This window comes from Podarcis raffonei, chromosome 9, assembly GCF_027172205.1.
Source record: "Podarcis raffonei isolate rPodRaf1 chromosome 9, rPodRaf1.pri, whole genome shotgun sequence".
In the NCBI taxonomy this organism is placed as follows: domain Eukaryota; kingdom Metazoa; phylum Chordata; class Lepidosauria; order Squamata; family Lacertidae; genus Podarcis; species Podarcis raffonei.
The window spans coordinates 45,947,501-45,963,450 of record NC_070610.1 but is presented as its reverse complement, the minus strand read 5'-3'; the positions used below and the strand labels follow the sequence as shown (position 1 = coordinate 45,963,450).

The 15,950-nt window shown below is 39.6% G+C and overlaps 2 protein-coding genes across 2 annotated transcripts in view; both read right to left on the bottom strand.

Annotated features, from left to right (window-relative positions):
• The window catches only part of NDUFC1 (NADH:ubiquinone oxidoreductase subunit C1), a 255,356-nt gene that overhangs the window by 197,920 nt on the left and 41,486 nt on the right, over positions 1–15,950 (bottom strand). The gene's annotated exons all lie outside the window — the stretch shown is intronic.
• The window catches only part of ELF2 (E74 like ETS transcription factor 2), a 45,947-nt gene that overhangs the window by 25,448 nt on the left and 4,549 nt on the right, over positions 1–15,950 (bottom strand). Inside the window, exons 2-3 of the mRNA XM_053403338.1 lie at positions 5,996–6,227; positions 5,011–5,176 (exon numbers count right to left, since the gene is read on the bottom strand). Of these exons, the coding sequence (XP_053259313.1) occupies positions 5,011–5,176; positions 5,996–6,070 (241 nt within the window). The 5' untranslated portion in view covers positions 6,071–6,227. The remainder of the gene's footprint in view (positions 1–5,010; positions 5,177–5,995; positions 6,228–15,950) is intronic.

Below are 15,950 nucleotides of genomic sequence, written 5' to 3'. Positions count from 1 at the left end.
TATTATCTGCTCCCGGGGCTTTTCTATGCTTGAGTGCCTGAATAAGCCTCCTAATCTCCGCAACCGACACCGGAGGCCACTCATCACCTGCCGCACACTGTATTAGTGGCTGTGTCAAAGGCAGAGCTGAATATAAAGATTGGAAAAATGCCTCCCAAGTCCCTGCAGGTATAGTAAACTCCACTTCTGAGGAAGTAGATCGCACTCCATTTGCTACCAGTCTCCAGAAGGTGGCCGAATCTCTCTCTCTGGATGCATCTATTAGGCATTTCCATTCTCTTTTCTGTGCCAGGAGTTTTTTGTTTTTGATCAAAATTTTATAGTTTCGTTTATCTTCAAACCAGCCCGTGGGGAGTTGGGGTAAATTGGCAGATCTATAATTCTTGTATTTTTTCAGTAAGTTTAGCTTCATGTCCTGACATTCTTGATCAAACCAGGGTTTGGAGTTTTTATATACTGAAGATTGCCTACTTGGCCTGTTCCTTTTTTCCTTCAGGGAATCTTGAAGGAGTGAAATTAACTCCTGAAATAAATTTATCTTTAGTTCATGGCTAGAGGAAGTTATAAGGTTTTCTCTCTTAGTGAGGAATTCCTTTGAGCATAGCCTGCTTGAAATTTCCTTATGCAGTTCATCTGTCCATCTGATACGCGAATATCTAAGCTCCAGAGCTGTAGGGCTCGAATGCTCGATTTTCTCAGCGCAGGATAAATCCTTTCCCGCAGCTACGAGTGCACTTAATGGCAGATGGTCACTGTCTAAGCGCTCCTCCACTTTGCATTCCAGAACTTTGTTTTGAAGATCATACGACACGATTATATAGTCAATTGTGGAGGCGCCATTGTTAGATATAAATGTGAATTCTCCGACCTTCTCCCCCTCTGTACGGCCATTTAGTATAACCAAGTCCAACTTGTTGACCAAGCGTAGTAGGCATAAGCCGGCATAATTGCAGCCTTTATCCTTTGAGACTCTAGCTGGTATTGGGTGGGTTTCCTCTATAATGGGGACTGTTTCGTGGAAATGGGCATACAAAGCCTCATCAGATTGTCCAGTTCTGGCATTTAGGTCGCCTGCCACCACTACAGAGGCATCAGGAAATTGATTTGATAGTTTGTCAAGATACTGTTCTAACTGAGCCCAAGTGTTTCTTATCAATCTTTTCTCTCTTTGTGGGGGTAGGTATACGTTAATCAGCAGCAAGCTGTGGGTTCTCCACTGTACTTGCACAGCTGTGGCCAGATGGTCTAGTGGGTCTAGTTCTTTAAATATGGCCCTTAACCTTGCTGAGATTAAGGTAACTAACCCACCTTTAACTCGCCCCCCTCTAGTACTTAAAAGACCTGGGAGGGAGAACGCAGAAAAACCATTTAGCTCCACTTCACTTGTGCTCCAGGTCTCCTGGAGGAACACAATGTCATGTCTCTGGATATATTTAGCAAAGGATTGGTCAGAGGCCCTCTTTTGCCAACCTGCAATATTCCAAGTTAGCAAGGCAAGGTTGCACGTTGTCTTGCCAAACATTGATCTTAGTCAATTTGCCTTTAAAAGATTTTTTGGGCCTATCTTTTTATCTGTTAGTTGGATTTCATTCATTTTGGCAATGTCCATAGATGTATTGTCGCCCAGGTACTCAATGGAATCAATTGAAGGGTGCAGCGTGCTAACATTAGTGATCAATACTCCTTTTTTTGGCGAATCTACCTTGAGGTGTTCTATTTGACTGGTACCAAGTTCATCCTCATCCAGGTATCTCATGCTGGTCCAAGAGCGCGTTGTGGTTGTCATAGGGATGGTTTCCTTCTTAGATGGTAGATTGTTGCTGTCCCTTACGCACTGTGTTAGATCTGTTGCTGTCAGGTTTATCTCTGCAGCTGCAGAGGTATTATAAAGGTAGTCTTTCATGGTTGCCATAAGGATGGTTTCCTTCTTAGATGGTAGTTTGTCCCTTGCGCACTGTGTTAGATCTGTTGTTAACAGGTTTATTTCTGCAGTTGCAGAGGTATTATAAGAGTAATCTTTCATGGGGTCTGTCTTGGCTTTTTCAGAGAGGTTCTCTTTCTTTAATTGGTCCGTTGCCGGTTCTTTCTCTCTTACTTTTTCCTGAGCATTCATCTCTGTTAGCTTATTTCTAAGGGTCTCCAATCTTCTCAAGATCTCAGATTGGGCAAGGAAAGGCAACAATCCAAACTGATTTATTAATGCCTTTTCTTCTGGATAGAAGTTATCCGTCCCCTCATTAGGCAGTCTCATCTCCTGTCTTAGTTTCAAGGACCCTTGCTCAGTATGTTCCAGTTTGTCTTTTGAGTGTCCTCTCTCCACCTTTGGTTTACAAGAAAATCTTATCTCAGCTGTCGTAAACTCATCAGGAAACAATTTCAAACATGTGCTGTTTTCAAAGAATCTTGTTACCGTTATCCTTTTCTTTAACAGCAAATGTCTTGATCTATATATATATTTAGCCAAGTTTTGATCTTTGAAGGAGGCAATCACTCGCAGAGAGTATCCATTGTAGAATATAAAATCTACTGAAGTAATGTCCTTTAATTTTATTTTCCCTGGCAGCATGTCATCTAAAGTATTCACAAAATGCACCGAGCGTTCTTCCTGTGTAAGGAAGCCCTTTGGCTTCGGGTAGTTAAGAAATGCTAACTTCCTATCTGCCAACATCAGTTTCCATCCTTTATCCTGGGGCAAGTCTTGCCCTGCTACTGGCTCATCTTGAGATCTGCCATAATCAATGGTATGGGGTGGGTCTTCTTTAATATTTATGGATCCTTGGGGTTTCAGCATAGAGCACCCGGGTTGTAATTCCGTTTCCTCACTTGTTTTGTTAGGCAGCGATGATGTTTCTTTCAGAGACTTCAGCTGGATCTTTTTTCCTGAATCCACACTGTTGTTCTCTCTGCTGCCGTGTATAGCAGGTTTGTTAGAGTTTGTTTTTGATTTTCTTGGCATCAGCTTATATAGTCTTTTCCAGCATATTTTACATGCACGTCGGTTTATAACAGATTTCCTTGCAGTTTTTATGTTCTTACTTTTCTTTTTAGTTTCAGCTTTCTTCTTATGGGATCTCTTACTGATGCCTCGCTTCTTTTGATTTACATCGATAGGAAATTCAGTTTTAGGGACAGATACATACAACCCTATGCCCTTTCCTTGGTGTAAATGGTTTTCCGCTGCTGATCCTTGTGTGCACTTGCTGGTTGCTGGTTGCTTTATATATTCTGGCTCTTGAGGGGTGGTTGGTGGATCGGCACCATGAAATTCTGAGCCTTTAGCTTGAAGGGAATAATTTTCCACTAATGTCAGGAGCAGCCCGTTTGTTATTGTTAAGTATTTTTTCATAGCTGCCAGATCCAGATTTATAGAGAGCAGCCAGTCCTGAGGATAGCAGTCATTGTTTTCCGTCTGGGAGCCCATAGATGAAGTCTGGGGTTTCTGGGAGTTTCGGGTTTCTTCCTGTAGCTCTGAAGATAATATCTCAGCCAAGACTATTTCATGGGCCAGGCTCATTGTGTTTCTATTTTGGTTGCTATTCTCCGAGTCCTGTATTCCTCTAGAGGAGGTTGTGTGATCTTGAGCAGCAGAGGGAAAAAGAAGAGCCTCATCCTGCTTCGACTCAACCACCTCAGCCATCTTTTGCCCATTTCCATTTCCATTCTCATTGTCCCTTGTATGTAAAAAGTATTGCGTGATTTTACTCTGTTTCTCATAACACTCCTGGAACAATGGGCTTGTCACTATCCCCAGGTCCCTACGTTTCTTTCTAGTAAGTACCATTTGTAAATCTTTGTTGTCAGGGTTATTCTTCCTATTTCAAAAACTATGTCTCTTAGGAAGTCGGAAGCTCCACCCAGCTATAGGCTAAGGTCCAAATTGAGGCAAGATTTGGGATAGCTGTCTGTAATTTGTAATTTGATAGCTTGTAGTTCAGGGCATAACACGAAGTTGGCAATAAATCAGCCGTCACCCGTTTTCGGTCAGACTTGAGGAGCGTAGCAGCGCGGGGAGCAAACCCTCCGGACATCAAGATAACAAGGCAACAAAAGAGCTCTTTTTTTTTTTTAGAAGCATCAAGCTAAAAGAACTATTAAATTACTTAAAAGCTCTGGAGGAGTTAAAATATATTATAAAGGGGTTTCAAAGGTTGGCTCGGTGTCGAGCCTGTTTAAAAAGCAGATTTAAAAGCTTGCCTCAGATAACCTCCAGAACTCTGCAGCTAGCTCGGCGGCCATCTTCCTCCCATAAGGGAATGTGAAGTAGTTACTACCATAGTAACACCAACTAGTTTTCCACCTCCCCTTCCCTTGCCCTCTTCCAAAAGCAGGTTGAACCATATTGACACTGATTAAATGAGTACTGTTGGCCTGATAGCCATTGTTTTCATTATTAAAAGGAAAACCTCATAAATTTTACCCTAAGAGGCAAGCTATCTACTAGACTGGTATACAAACTGTAAAGAAAAGTATATCCTAAGCTTATTCAGATTTTATGCAGGAAAGATAAGTTAGCACATTTGTGCAATGTGCAGAGCCTAAAGACAGGATATTTTCCACTAACTGTATTATTATTGAATTATTTGAAAGGTATAGTTCCTGAATCAGATCTGGAAATGGCAGTCGATCTACTAATTGCAGCAGAAACGGTAACTGGCAAAGGAGGAAGAGTATAGCACTGCCAAACTCAGATTGCTTTGAGAAAGCTGGAACCTCATCACACTAATGAATCTTACATATTCAATTTTTGCTATGCTTGGGAATGATACCCTGTATCCATATAATTTGCTTGCATTGTAAAATGATATAATAATGATGTTACTTGGTTGAGCATATATATATATATAAATTTTCCCCTTCAAGTGACCTGCCTCCTCCCCATCTCCTTTTCATTAGCTGTTCCCATTAAATGGAAGGGGGAATCATAATGTGCAATTAAAACAGTAGTGATGCATACCAGCTGATTAATGTTTGCATCCTTAGCAAAAAAAAAAAGTAAGTAAAGAGGTTTACCTGTTTTCACAGTTTCTGTCTCGATTTCCTGTTCTTCTGCAACATCTTGAAGAAGGTAAGTTTCATCATCATAAACAAAGATCTGTGCAGCATATCCTTGTTCGACTCTGGCACTTGGTACTGGCTCTACAATCACTGCTGGATATTCAGAGACTGGCTCGTTCTCCTGTAGAGCACAGTAAGAGAATGTGTTGCCATCCTAATCCAAATAATCCCTTCCATTTTCCCTTCAGTGACTTGATGTCTTTCATAGAATATTAAATAAAAAGTATGTATTTAAAGGATTACAAATAAATTTGGGTATATCTGTAGGCAGAATGGGGTGGAGAGAGGGATAGAGACAGATACAATGTATCAACCACTAAAGCAAGGCTCATCAGAAACACACCATGAGCCACAGTATGCAAACATTGTTGCATTTAATTAACAAGCGGCCTATCATTTCCATGAACTTTGGCACTTACCAAGATATATTATTACAGAAATAACTAGAAGTGACAGTATTGCAGAAATAATTAGAAATGACATTAAGGGTTTAGTCCAAAGTTGCACAATTTAAAGACCTATCCGTTTCAATGTGATAAACATATAGCTCAGATCTGGGCTTTTCATCACTGCTCATTCCTTTACCTTGCCCACGTATTTGAATGTTTTTAACAGATGTGTGTAATTACCAACTTATCTTGGAAGCAAGGTAGGCAAGTTCTTGTTTTTCAAAAACTGCAGTAATTCTCATAGCCCGCATATGGCTTCAGGGACTGTTCTAAATACCAAGTTATTTTAATGAATCTAGCACTTACATTCAAATAAATGCTCTAAGGCACATTCCCCCAAGTCAAAACCTGTAATCTATCTGACACAACAGTTCTCTTTTCTCTCTGAGCATGATCTAGGGCATGATCCTCTCCCATTACATGTTTCATTTGTATCCACAATTAGCATTTACAAAGATCACATGAAGAAAGGTTGTACATCATTTTCTGACCTGGCCTTGAATTTGTACTCCATTGCTGTCAAACTCAAGACCTGAGCCTCCACTGTCAACTGCTGCTGATGTCATGGTGCATTCCCTGGGAAGATTAGAAGGCTAGTAGCAAAATATGTAAATCTTCTCAGTGATGTTAACTGGTAACACAGAAAGCTTGAGATACAGGAACTTCGTAAACCAAGTAGAATCTTTGCAAAATCAAAGTTCTTCCCTTCTGGTGCCACAAATCCTAAAAGAGGGAGCAGAAAAAACATTGGTATATGCAACTATTTTTAATGCTATTGCTTATAGAAATGTGTTACAACTGTACATGAAAGTAGGGCATTGGTTGACACTAATATGATCAAATAATACAGCTGTCATTTGTAAAACGTAGCCTTCCCTAATCTGGTGGCCTCCATATGTTTTGGACAAGAAGTCCCATCAGCCACAGCCAGCATGGCCAAAGGTCAGGGATGATGGGAGTTGAACCTGGAGGGCACAAGGCTGAGGAAGCCTGCCTCTGTTTGCTATCACATGACAGTTCCAAAGTTTATACTTATGAGGAGAACTCATTCCCTTGCAATAAGTTTAACTATACAGAATTACTTCAATTTTCAGCTACCCTTGTTTAGCTTGCTTTGTTATTATTTCAGGAGCTACATATTCATAAATTGTTGCTTTTATTAAAGTCATACAGTAGCTACGACCTGACCTGCAGACTTTTCAATAAATAAATGCCAAATTATTCATATCCTGTGCACATGAAACCAAGCAATCTTATCTAGCTACTGTTTGGTGTAGAGCGCTGAGCTGGATCTACTACTGATATACTTTATAAGGTTTCCCCTATATTCTTACATATTTTTAAAATACTTTAATACCAAACACACTGTATTCAATGAAATTCTAATTACAAAGATTGTCATTTACAAAAGGTTAGAATAAAGGACTCCCAACATAAATCCCTGCCACCCCCATTGCAACTGCGTCAGCAGCTAAGAGAGGCTGTCTCCTCTGTATTAAAAAGGAACAGGGAAAGCAAACCTGAGCTCAGAAAGAGCAGGTGAAATAGGAATTTCTTCTGAACCCAATTGTCCTCACCTACTTGCTTCAGGAGCAGAAGCTAGTTGTCTCTTGCTGCTGAAGCAATTAAAGGTGATGACCAAGAGGCTCCCACGAAGCCTGTTAGCACATCCTTCCCACTGTTGTCCAATCTGACAGTTTACTGTGTTGACTAGAGGAGAAGCATGCTGTGCAAGACAATTTCCTGTCACAGCAGGCCCAGGGCTAGTGTCTGTGCACTACCCTTTACTGCCAGGCATATTCCTTGGTAGCATGCATGAAGTTGTACTGTGGTACCTCAGGTTAAGAACTTAATTCATTCCGGAGCTCTGTTCTTAACCTGAAACTGTTCTTAACCTGAAGTAACACTTTAGCTAATAGGGCCTCTCGCTGCCGCAGCGCTGCTGGCACACGATTTCTGTTCTCATCCGGAAGCAAAGTTCTTAACCCGAGGTACTATTTCTGGGTTAGCAGAGTCTGTAACCTGAAGCGTCTGTAACCTGAGGTACCACTGTATATGTACACTTCTTGCTTAAGGGAATTCAGGGTTATGAAACATACTACAATTAGTAAAGACTATCACCTATCCTGCTCCCCCTCCATATGGACACCCTCAATGTCCCCACAGCAGACACCTACTTTACAAAACAAAATAAATAATAATAATAATGATGATGATGATGATCATGATGATGATGATGATGTCTGTGTGGAAACATTATTTTACAACTATGTTTCAGTTGGTTAGATAAGTAAGCAGATTTCACTAATTTTAAGAATACTGTATTATACAATTCCACAAGTATACATTAATCAGAATGAACTGTTCCAGTTCAGTTCCCCAACTCCCAAATAACATGTATCTAAATTTCTCTTTTCTGTCTCACTTTCACAGTCACTTTCTTCCTATACAATTAAGATCCAGATTTTGAACTTATAGTGTTCTGTTGCAATTCTTGATTCCATATCTGACAAATTAATAAAATCATATCGTTAATGAGGGTGACTGCCCTTCTACAAAATTCAACAACAAGAATTGTATTAAATCTGGTTATAATGAATTATTTGGGAAGTCCTCAACATTGCTATGTAATGGCCAGTTTGTTTACACATCCCAAAATGTTTTCTAGCAATCTTGTGGAATAAAGTAGCTCCTCTGTGATACATTTTAGAGGGTATGTATGAGAAGACACATGGTTTGAGAAGCACTGGACTATCTGATGTAGTGGATGGCATTTCCCCCAACCCCAATATGCCAGGGACTAGTATCATATTTGGTCCCTGAAGTTTCCCAGCCAGCCAGCCAGGGCGGCAGCAGAGTTGTTCTGGACCGGCAACCAATGCCTTGTGAACTGTCACTGGTCCATGGACCACCACTTTGAGTAGCAATGACATAGCCTATTGCCTTGCACAAGTAATCTTGCACAATTCTTTGGTTACAAAACTTTTTTGAAAAAACACCTTGGGCTCACTACAAATCAGAATGTTGAGATCTCAACTTCAATATTTTTAAAGAGATCTTAAACTGAAAACCAAAAGCACTTAAGGAGAGCGGCTAAAAGGAGCCCGCTAAGAGCTGGAAAGGGTGAATTTAGTGTGTATCGTCCCGCACCAGACCAGGAACAAAAAAGTGTAACCCGTTGCAAGGTTCTTGTCCTGCTTTTATTTTGAGATTAGAATGGTACACAAGGAAAGTGCCAAGTTGCAAGGATCAGAAGTTACATGAGAAGTCAAAGGCATTGCTAGGCAAGAGCTAAGACATTGAACCAGCAAGCAACAAGCTCCCTACACCTTCCTTTTAAATGAAGGAATGCCTGCTGTACATCATTTATCGTGGCAAGCAAATGGGCATTCCTCCTCATGGGCTGGCTAGCTGAGGTTTGTGAACACTGATGTCCCTGTGTTCTATGTGACAGAGATGAGGAAGGTGCCAGCTTGGCACCATATTTACTCCTAGCTCCCTTCCCTGAAGGGGGAGGCACTGGAAGGCACTCCTCAGCAGCAAAAGCTAAGGAGGTGCATGTCCCAGTGGTAACAGGAGGGACTTCTGAGAGTTTCCATGAGCAACTCTCAACCCACTAACCAATTGGGATCCTCTGCTGGATCAGATGTCTCTTGGGATTCAGAATCCATGACCACCACCCTACTTGGACCCTCTCCAGTGTCTTCAGGCTTTCACTCCTCAAGCTCCTCCCACTCTTCAGGGTCAGACCGCACTCTCCATCATACCTCCACAAACTCCTGACAAACTCACGACAGTTGGGTACTTCTAGAAGCAATGAAGGGGTTACTGATAAAGAACTCTAATGACCAAGCATTTAGCATCAAATTTGAATGGGAATTTCCTGCTTAAGTTTGAATCCTACGTACAGTGCAGAACTGTGTATGTAAAACTGTGAAAAGAAAAGTGCCCAGAATTAAACAATAGTGGGATTGACTGAATCTTGCATTTTGTGACAGCCTCTGAGTCACTGTTTTCAGAAAGGTGTGGAGAATGATTTCTGTTTTCCTCTGACATTACTGTTTACGATATCCATCCAGAAAATCTCACAGAGATGTGTGTATGTGTACACACACACACACACACACACACACACACACACACCCTACCTGTAACTCAGGATAAAACTTCATAAAGTCAGTGCTTTTTTTCTAAAAGAAAATGTTTAGGGGTACTCTCATTTTGACTCAAGAAAATCACCATTTTATAGTTCAAATTTGGAAAAATAAATACAGTAAATGGACAAAAGTTCAAAGATTTACAAAATGTTTAGGGGTATGCGTACCCCTGCGTCGCCCCAGAAAAAAAGCACTGCATAAAGTCCACAAAAGCCCACAAAAGTCTTTAAGTTTCTACAAGGCTTTGTTGTCTTGTCTTGTTTGAATAAACCACAATTTAAACTAATTGCAGGTCTACGTAGCTAGTGGTGGTTAGTTTAAACCTGGAAGCTGATAGTTTTGATCTCTTCCTCTGACACATGCTGGAAGGTAGGGGGAGTACAACTTAAGTAGCTTTGTTCACATCAGCAGGTACCTTCTATGCCAACTTTTAAACACCTGCTGAAAACTTTTCGATTTTGCCAGGAATAGCCTAGGCAGGCAATTAAGGGTACATCCCCAAAAATGGTCTACTGATGCTTGTTGTTAATTTCTTTTTGCTTTTAATTTGCTTTTAACTTTTTATGATGTTAATGTTTGATTTTGTTTTTATATTGTTGTAAACTGCTGTGATATATTTTTAAAATACTCCAGTATATAAATATTTTTATAAATAAATAATAACACAATTTCCCCCTCTACTAAAAACATAGTAAGATGGAAGGAAAAAAAGAGAGATAAAATTCACACATTTCCTGATATTCCAATAACTTTCTCACTCTTAAAAAATACATACTACTTTAAAATAGATCAAATTTCCAAACCAGCAACAAGCACAGGGGATACATTAAAAAAACAGATTACTTGCTATCTCAGCAACAGAAGTTGACAAAATGCCACACACACAAATACCAGCAGATAATTTGTTTTCAACAGTTTTGCCATTTGGGTAGGTACATATCTTCTTAATCAGGTGCCTAAAGATGACCTATTCTCTGGGAAGTATGTTTGAAGTCAAGAGAGAGATGCTTACAGCTAGCATATGTTCACTTTACTGTTTTTTCCACATGCATCTTTTAATGTAAGTCACTTTCCGTTACTTTGAAAGAGAAACAACTAAAATAACGTAACTCTGATAGTATATATTATAATATATTATAATAATACAGTGCATTCAAACTGCTAGTTTTTGAAGCTGCATTCACACATTCGCCACAATTTATATCAATCCTGTAGTTTATTAACAAATAATGTTGTTTGATATGTTTTATCTCAAACCAGCTTTAATCCAGCTAGAAAACCAAATGAGAAGCAAGCAGTAATGTGAAATACTCTAGCAGCGATAGCTATCAAAGTTTCCCTTTTTTAAAGGGAAATTTCCTTATTCTGAATAGGATTCCTCGCAAGAAAAGGGAAAAGTTGACAGCTATGCTAGCAGCTGTCACACATGCACAGGTGACAGCTTAATGTGAGTTCTGAGGGAGTTGCAACAGCTAGGGAATCCAAATCATCATCCATGTTGGGTGAAAACATATCTGCCCCATCTCTGATGTGACCACCACCAGCACCACCGCCATGCAAATGTGGCCTGAAATGTAGTGTGGGGGAAATTACCTCACTGTGTTCTAAGCTCCTAATATGAACATACAGTAATGTATTTTGAGGTAACCTTTTGGCCCCAGTTTGAGTGTCAATTACTCAGTTTGGGGGCAGCACAAAATGTAGGATTGGCGGCACAAAACTTTGGCATCAGTTTGGAAAGGACCCAAATTTTTGGGGTCACATGTTAATGAAGCTCTAGTTATCTATAGCATGACTGGAGTTGTAAGGCCAGGAAGACTGAAGCAACAAAGGATGATTCTTTGAAGGCATGCTTAATTTTTAATGGACTGCTTAATAGTTTGCATGGATAATTAGCTGAGGAGATAGTTATGGCTACACTTTATTTGTGCAAAATCTGCTCCTAAAGAGGAAATAGCAATTTTAAAAACATGTGCTTCCAAACGCTACTCAGAAAGAAACTTGGAGAAGGTGGCTTCTATGCTGCAATCTTAGCATGTGATATGCACAGAGTAAGCCCCATTGAACTCAAACTGACTTTTTTTTTTAGTATACTTTAATACGATCAGACTATCAGTAGGTAGGTAAAGATCTGAATACAAGAGCCTATTGGATTCCTTAGCCTGAGGGACAACTTCACATACTGCTGGAAAAGCATGCTATGTTCCTTTTTCTTCTTCTACAGTTAGTCTCAGTCTTAGCAAGGAATGATCCCTGCAGCTGGGACTCAGAGTGGTTATTAACCCATATCCTGGATTCTTCTGAAGTGTGACTGAGCGATCAAATTTTGTCAATATATCATACAAGACAAGATGTTTTCCTCTCCGCCTTTCCTGAGCAATACCCTCAAAGGGAAAAGAACTGAAGTTATCAAGGTCCATACTGTTTACACTACACAAGATCTGTTGAAGCAGAAGAGATACAAATCAGATGCCTTTTATGGCTTCTGGTTGCCCCAAGTGATGTAAAGCCCAAGGTGAGTCCCTCAAGGTCAGACACAACTGTTCTCTCAGTAAGTGTAATTAGCATTTGTGGGAACAACATCAAATTATTCATGACTAGTTTTTGAAGACTAAATTCCTTTTTGTAACTCGCATAGGCTTCAGTTTGCATAAGCCATTAAATTCCACTAAGAAATCACGCACTCTATAGGGGAAATAGAGTAAAAGTAATATTAACGTTTGCTTGGAAATACAGGCAACTTTTCGTTTATGCATGGGTTGTGTTTAGAGGCACCGTGCACATCAGCGGGACACACACAAGTGCCCTTGCTGTGCAGAAAATGGCACACATGTCAGCAGTCACACAAATACTGAATGTGCACAAATAAGGAATTGCCTGTATATAAAAACTAGGCACAGATCAAAAACACCTGCCAGACTCCAAGGCTGTTCCCATGGAAAAATTACAACCCGGAAGTCATCACAGGAAAAGCTACTCCCTCCAAAGACATACTATCACTATCGCCACCTCTGAGTTATCTGGTTTAAATTTCATACTATGTACCCTCCTCCACCTGACCCACTATGCACTGCTTCCAGACATTGATTCTGAACAGACATAGAAACACCTAGGTGTTCAGTGACTAAAATATAGTGTTAGATGTCAGCCTGTTGATGAGGCATCATTCCAACACTGCAAATTATCTCACCCAATAGTTTCATATGGATGTCAAACAAAATCAGAACCAACACCAATCCACTTGGGACTGAGCAACAAAATGTCTAGAGGGCTGAGGTAGCATCCCTAGTAACCACATTCTGCATTTAACAGACACAAAAGATTTGAACCACTGGAGAAAAAGACTCATTACCCCATTTAAGAACTGAAGCCATTGCAAAACAGCATAATTAGCAGCATCTGCAACACCAAAAGCTGCTGAGCATTTGACTACTATCAACACTCTTGCATTGCCTCAAGATGAAGATACTCTCCTACTGCAATCACATACTCCCAGTGCTTCTCCAGGAAAAGGGAAGCTAGATGCAGACAAGTCTAAAGGTAGTTAAATCACCACTACATACTTCTATATTTATTATTTTACTTCCTGTGTTTATGAGATGCCTTGTAAATTAAATTATCTAGGCCAGTGGTTCCAAATTGGTGGTCCATGTAACCCACCTAGGGGATCTGTGGCACCATTTATATAACAAAAACTACCATAGAAATTTCAAAATTTTCAAAAATATGGGGTCCATGGCTTGGCTTTTTAAAAACAGGGCATCCACAGTACTTAGCTATTTGGGAACCACTTATCTAGACATTATTCATAATAAACATAAACAGTTAAACTGTACTGCTTGAGACACAAACCTACATAAAAACCAAATACAAATAATGATGACTTCTTGAGAAAGTGACAAACCACTACCTTCTTAAGGACTAATAGGTCACTATCCTGCTCTCTAGGGAGACATTACACAATCTATTAGTTGTTCCTAACTGACTTTAATATCCATGTGAGTCAAGGTATGTGGGGTGGCCTTCACAGTATCAGGCAACCAGTACCCTTAACAGAATTGTTGTGTTCAAGTCACAGCATAGAACTAAGAAAGGACAGAGATCATCACTGGCTCACCTTTTGGTAGAGAACGTTATTGGCATAGAAGACCCTTCCCTAACCAGAAGAAACCCACTGGATGTGATTCAGGGGATATAATTGTGGCCAAAAAGGTAGATTTCATTGCTGACATCACTCAACTCATGGGCCTGCAAACAGACTCCACTGCATGCTTCATCAGATTCAGCCAGTCTTTCAACAGCACTGCTCAGGAAGTTTAATTTTACACTACTCCTCACTAAACCAAACAGCCAAGTTGACCCAAGTGGATCAGTCTCCAATGGTGGACCATCTCCATAAGTCCCCCATCAATCTGAAGATGTGGAAGCCTGTTTTACACAGGAAGACAGTAATCACCAGAACCAATCATGACAATGTGTTGCTATCAATATATGCATAATATTTTAGGTTTAACTTTTCATCTGCATTGGTAGAGGAAGATACTAAAAACAAGACAGGGATGAGAAAAGTTAGAACACACATTTTTCCTTATGGTCCAACTGTGTGAGGCAGCGGGGACAAAGAACACTCAAATATTTTTTCTTTCAGAATGAAGGTATAGCTATTTTCAGAGGGGTGGCTTTGTTACTGTGCTAAAGCAAAAGAATAACAAAGCCATGAGCTTCTGTAGGAGAGAGCCCTTTTTTCATCATTACTGATGATTTAGAGTAAAATTTCAAAGAGTCTTGTGGTACCCTAAAGACTAACAAACGTGTGGATTAAAGTCCACTTCATCAGATGCATGTTATACCAGCTTGGAAGGTACATAGCTGTAGGGGGGGCGGAAATAATATAATTACATAAATGCATTATGTGGATGTTCCATTTTTGTTTTTCTCTTTGAAAAAAGAGGTTTTTTTTCATTTCTGCTCAACAGTCCTGAGCCAAAAAAAATGTGACCTTCCTTTTTGTTTACCACAGTAATGAGTGTGCCTATTTGCACATTTTATTTTTTCCTATTTGTCAGCTGGCAAAAGACATGCATTTTTGCTCCGAAGTAACTACCACCATGCTCAACTGAACTTACTCTCATGTAAATGTGCAGAGATTACAGGCCAAGCAGGGCTTATTGCTGGATAAATATATATAGGCTTGGGGCTGTTAGGAGGCATCCTTGTGCAGGTCTATTTCAAACACTGGGTATATTTGTAACTAAGTGTTCAAATAAAACAAACGTTTTATACATGGAATATTTAAAGGATTTTATATCCCTCTGAAACAACTGGGATTTAAAGGGGCTAAACTGGATTGCACCGTACCACCAAAAAATTATACTTTATTCCATAAATACAACAAACCAGATATTTCAAGGTAGTATTTTACATGGCAACTACTACATAAAATATGAACAATGAATTTCATATCCTTGAGATAAGAAAGAGGGTTTGATACTACCACATAGAAAGTTTTTTCTACAAAAAAACACAAGTTTGTTCACTCATTCAAAATCTCCAGAAATTTCACATCTCTGACAAAGACAATGTAAATGAAATAACAAAGAGTAAATTAAAATTAAGTCCATAGTCCATATACACATCATTATGACTTCTCCCCAAGAATGACCAGCTGACAAACTGGCTACAATTATCATGCAAAAAAGCAAAGAAAATGACATTGAGGTTTATATAAAACCGATAGAAATAACATTGCCTCCCCTTGCTTTAGATTCATTTTCCGCAAAAGACAGTTAAGTACAGTAGCTTGTTTTTTGAAGACAGTGGGACTTTAGCTCTTTTGTTAAGTCGAATCATTATTAGCTATATACCTTATCTTTAGTAAAAACTTGAAAGCAGCATGTACGCTGCACGTACAAGGTCAAACTTAACCACACAGAAACTTTAAAGACACACAGAGATAAAGAGAGTGAGTGTGTGTGTACTGCCTGTTGACTACAGATATTTGGATTTGGTTTTATATAAAAAAATTAAGGCCCACTGCAGTCTTCTGTTTTTCATTTCTAAATGCAGGGTATTCAAATTAATAGGTATTGTTTTCATTCCTACAGATGATTGGTGGTTCGGGAATCAAAGGTCGCTTGTACCAGTGGCACCTGTACTGTAGCCTTTTTGTTGTTGTTTAGTTTTTAACAAATATAAGAGTTATCAGACTCCTGTACCACCAACAGCTGCAGAGCAGAGATAATTTCAGCAGTGCAGCATCTCTCATCCCTGCAAGTTACATCTGCTGAAA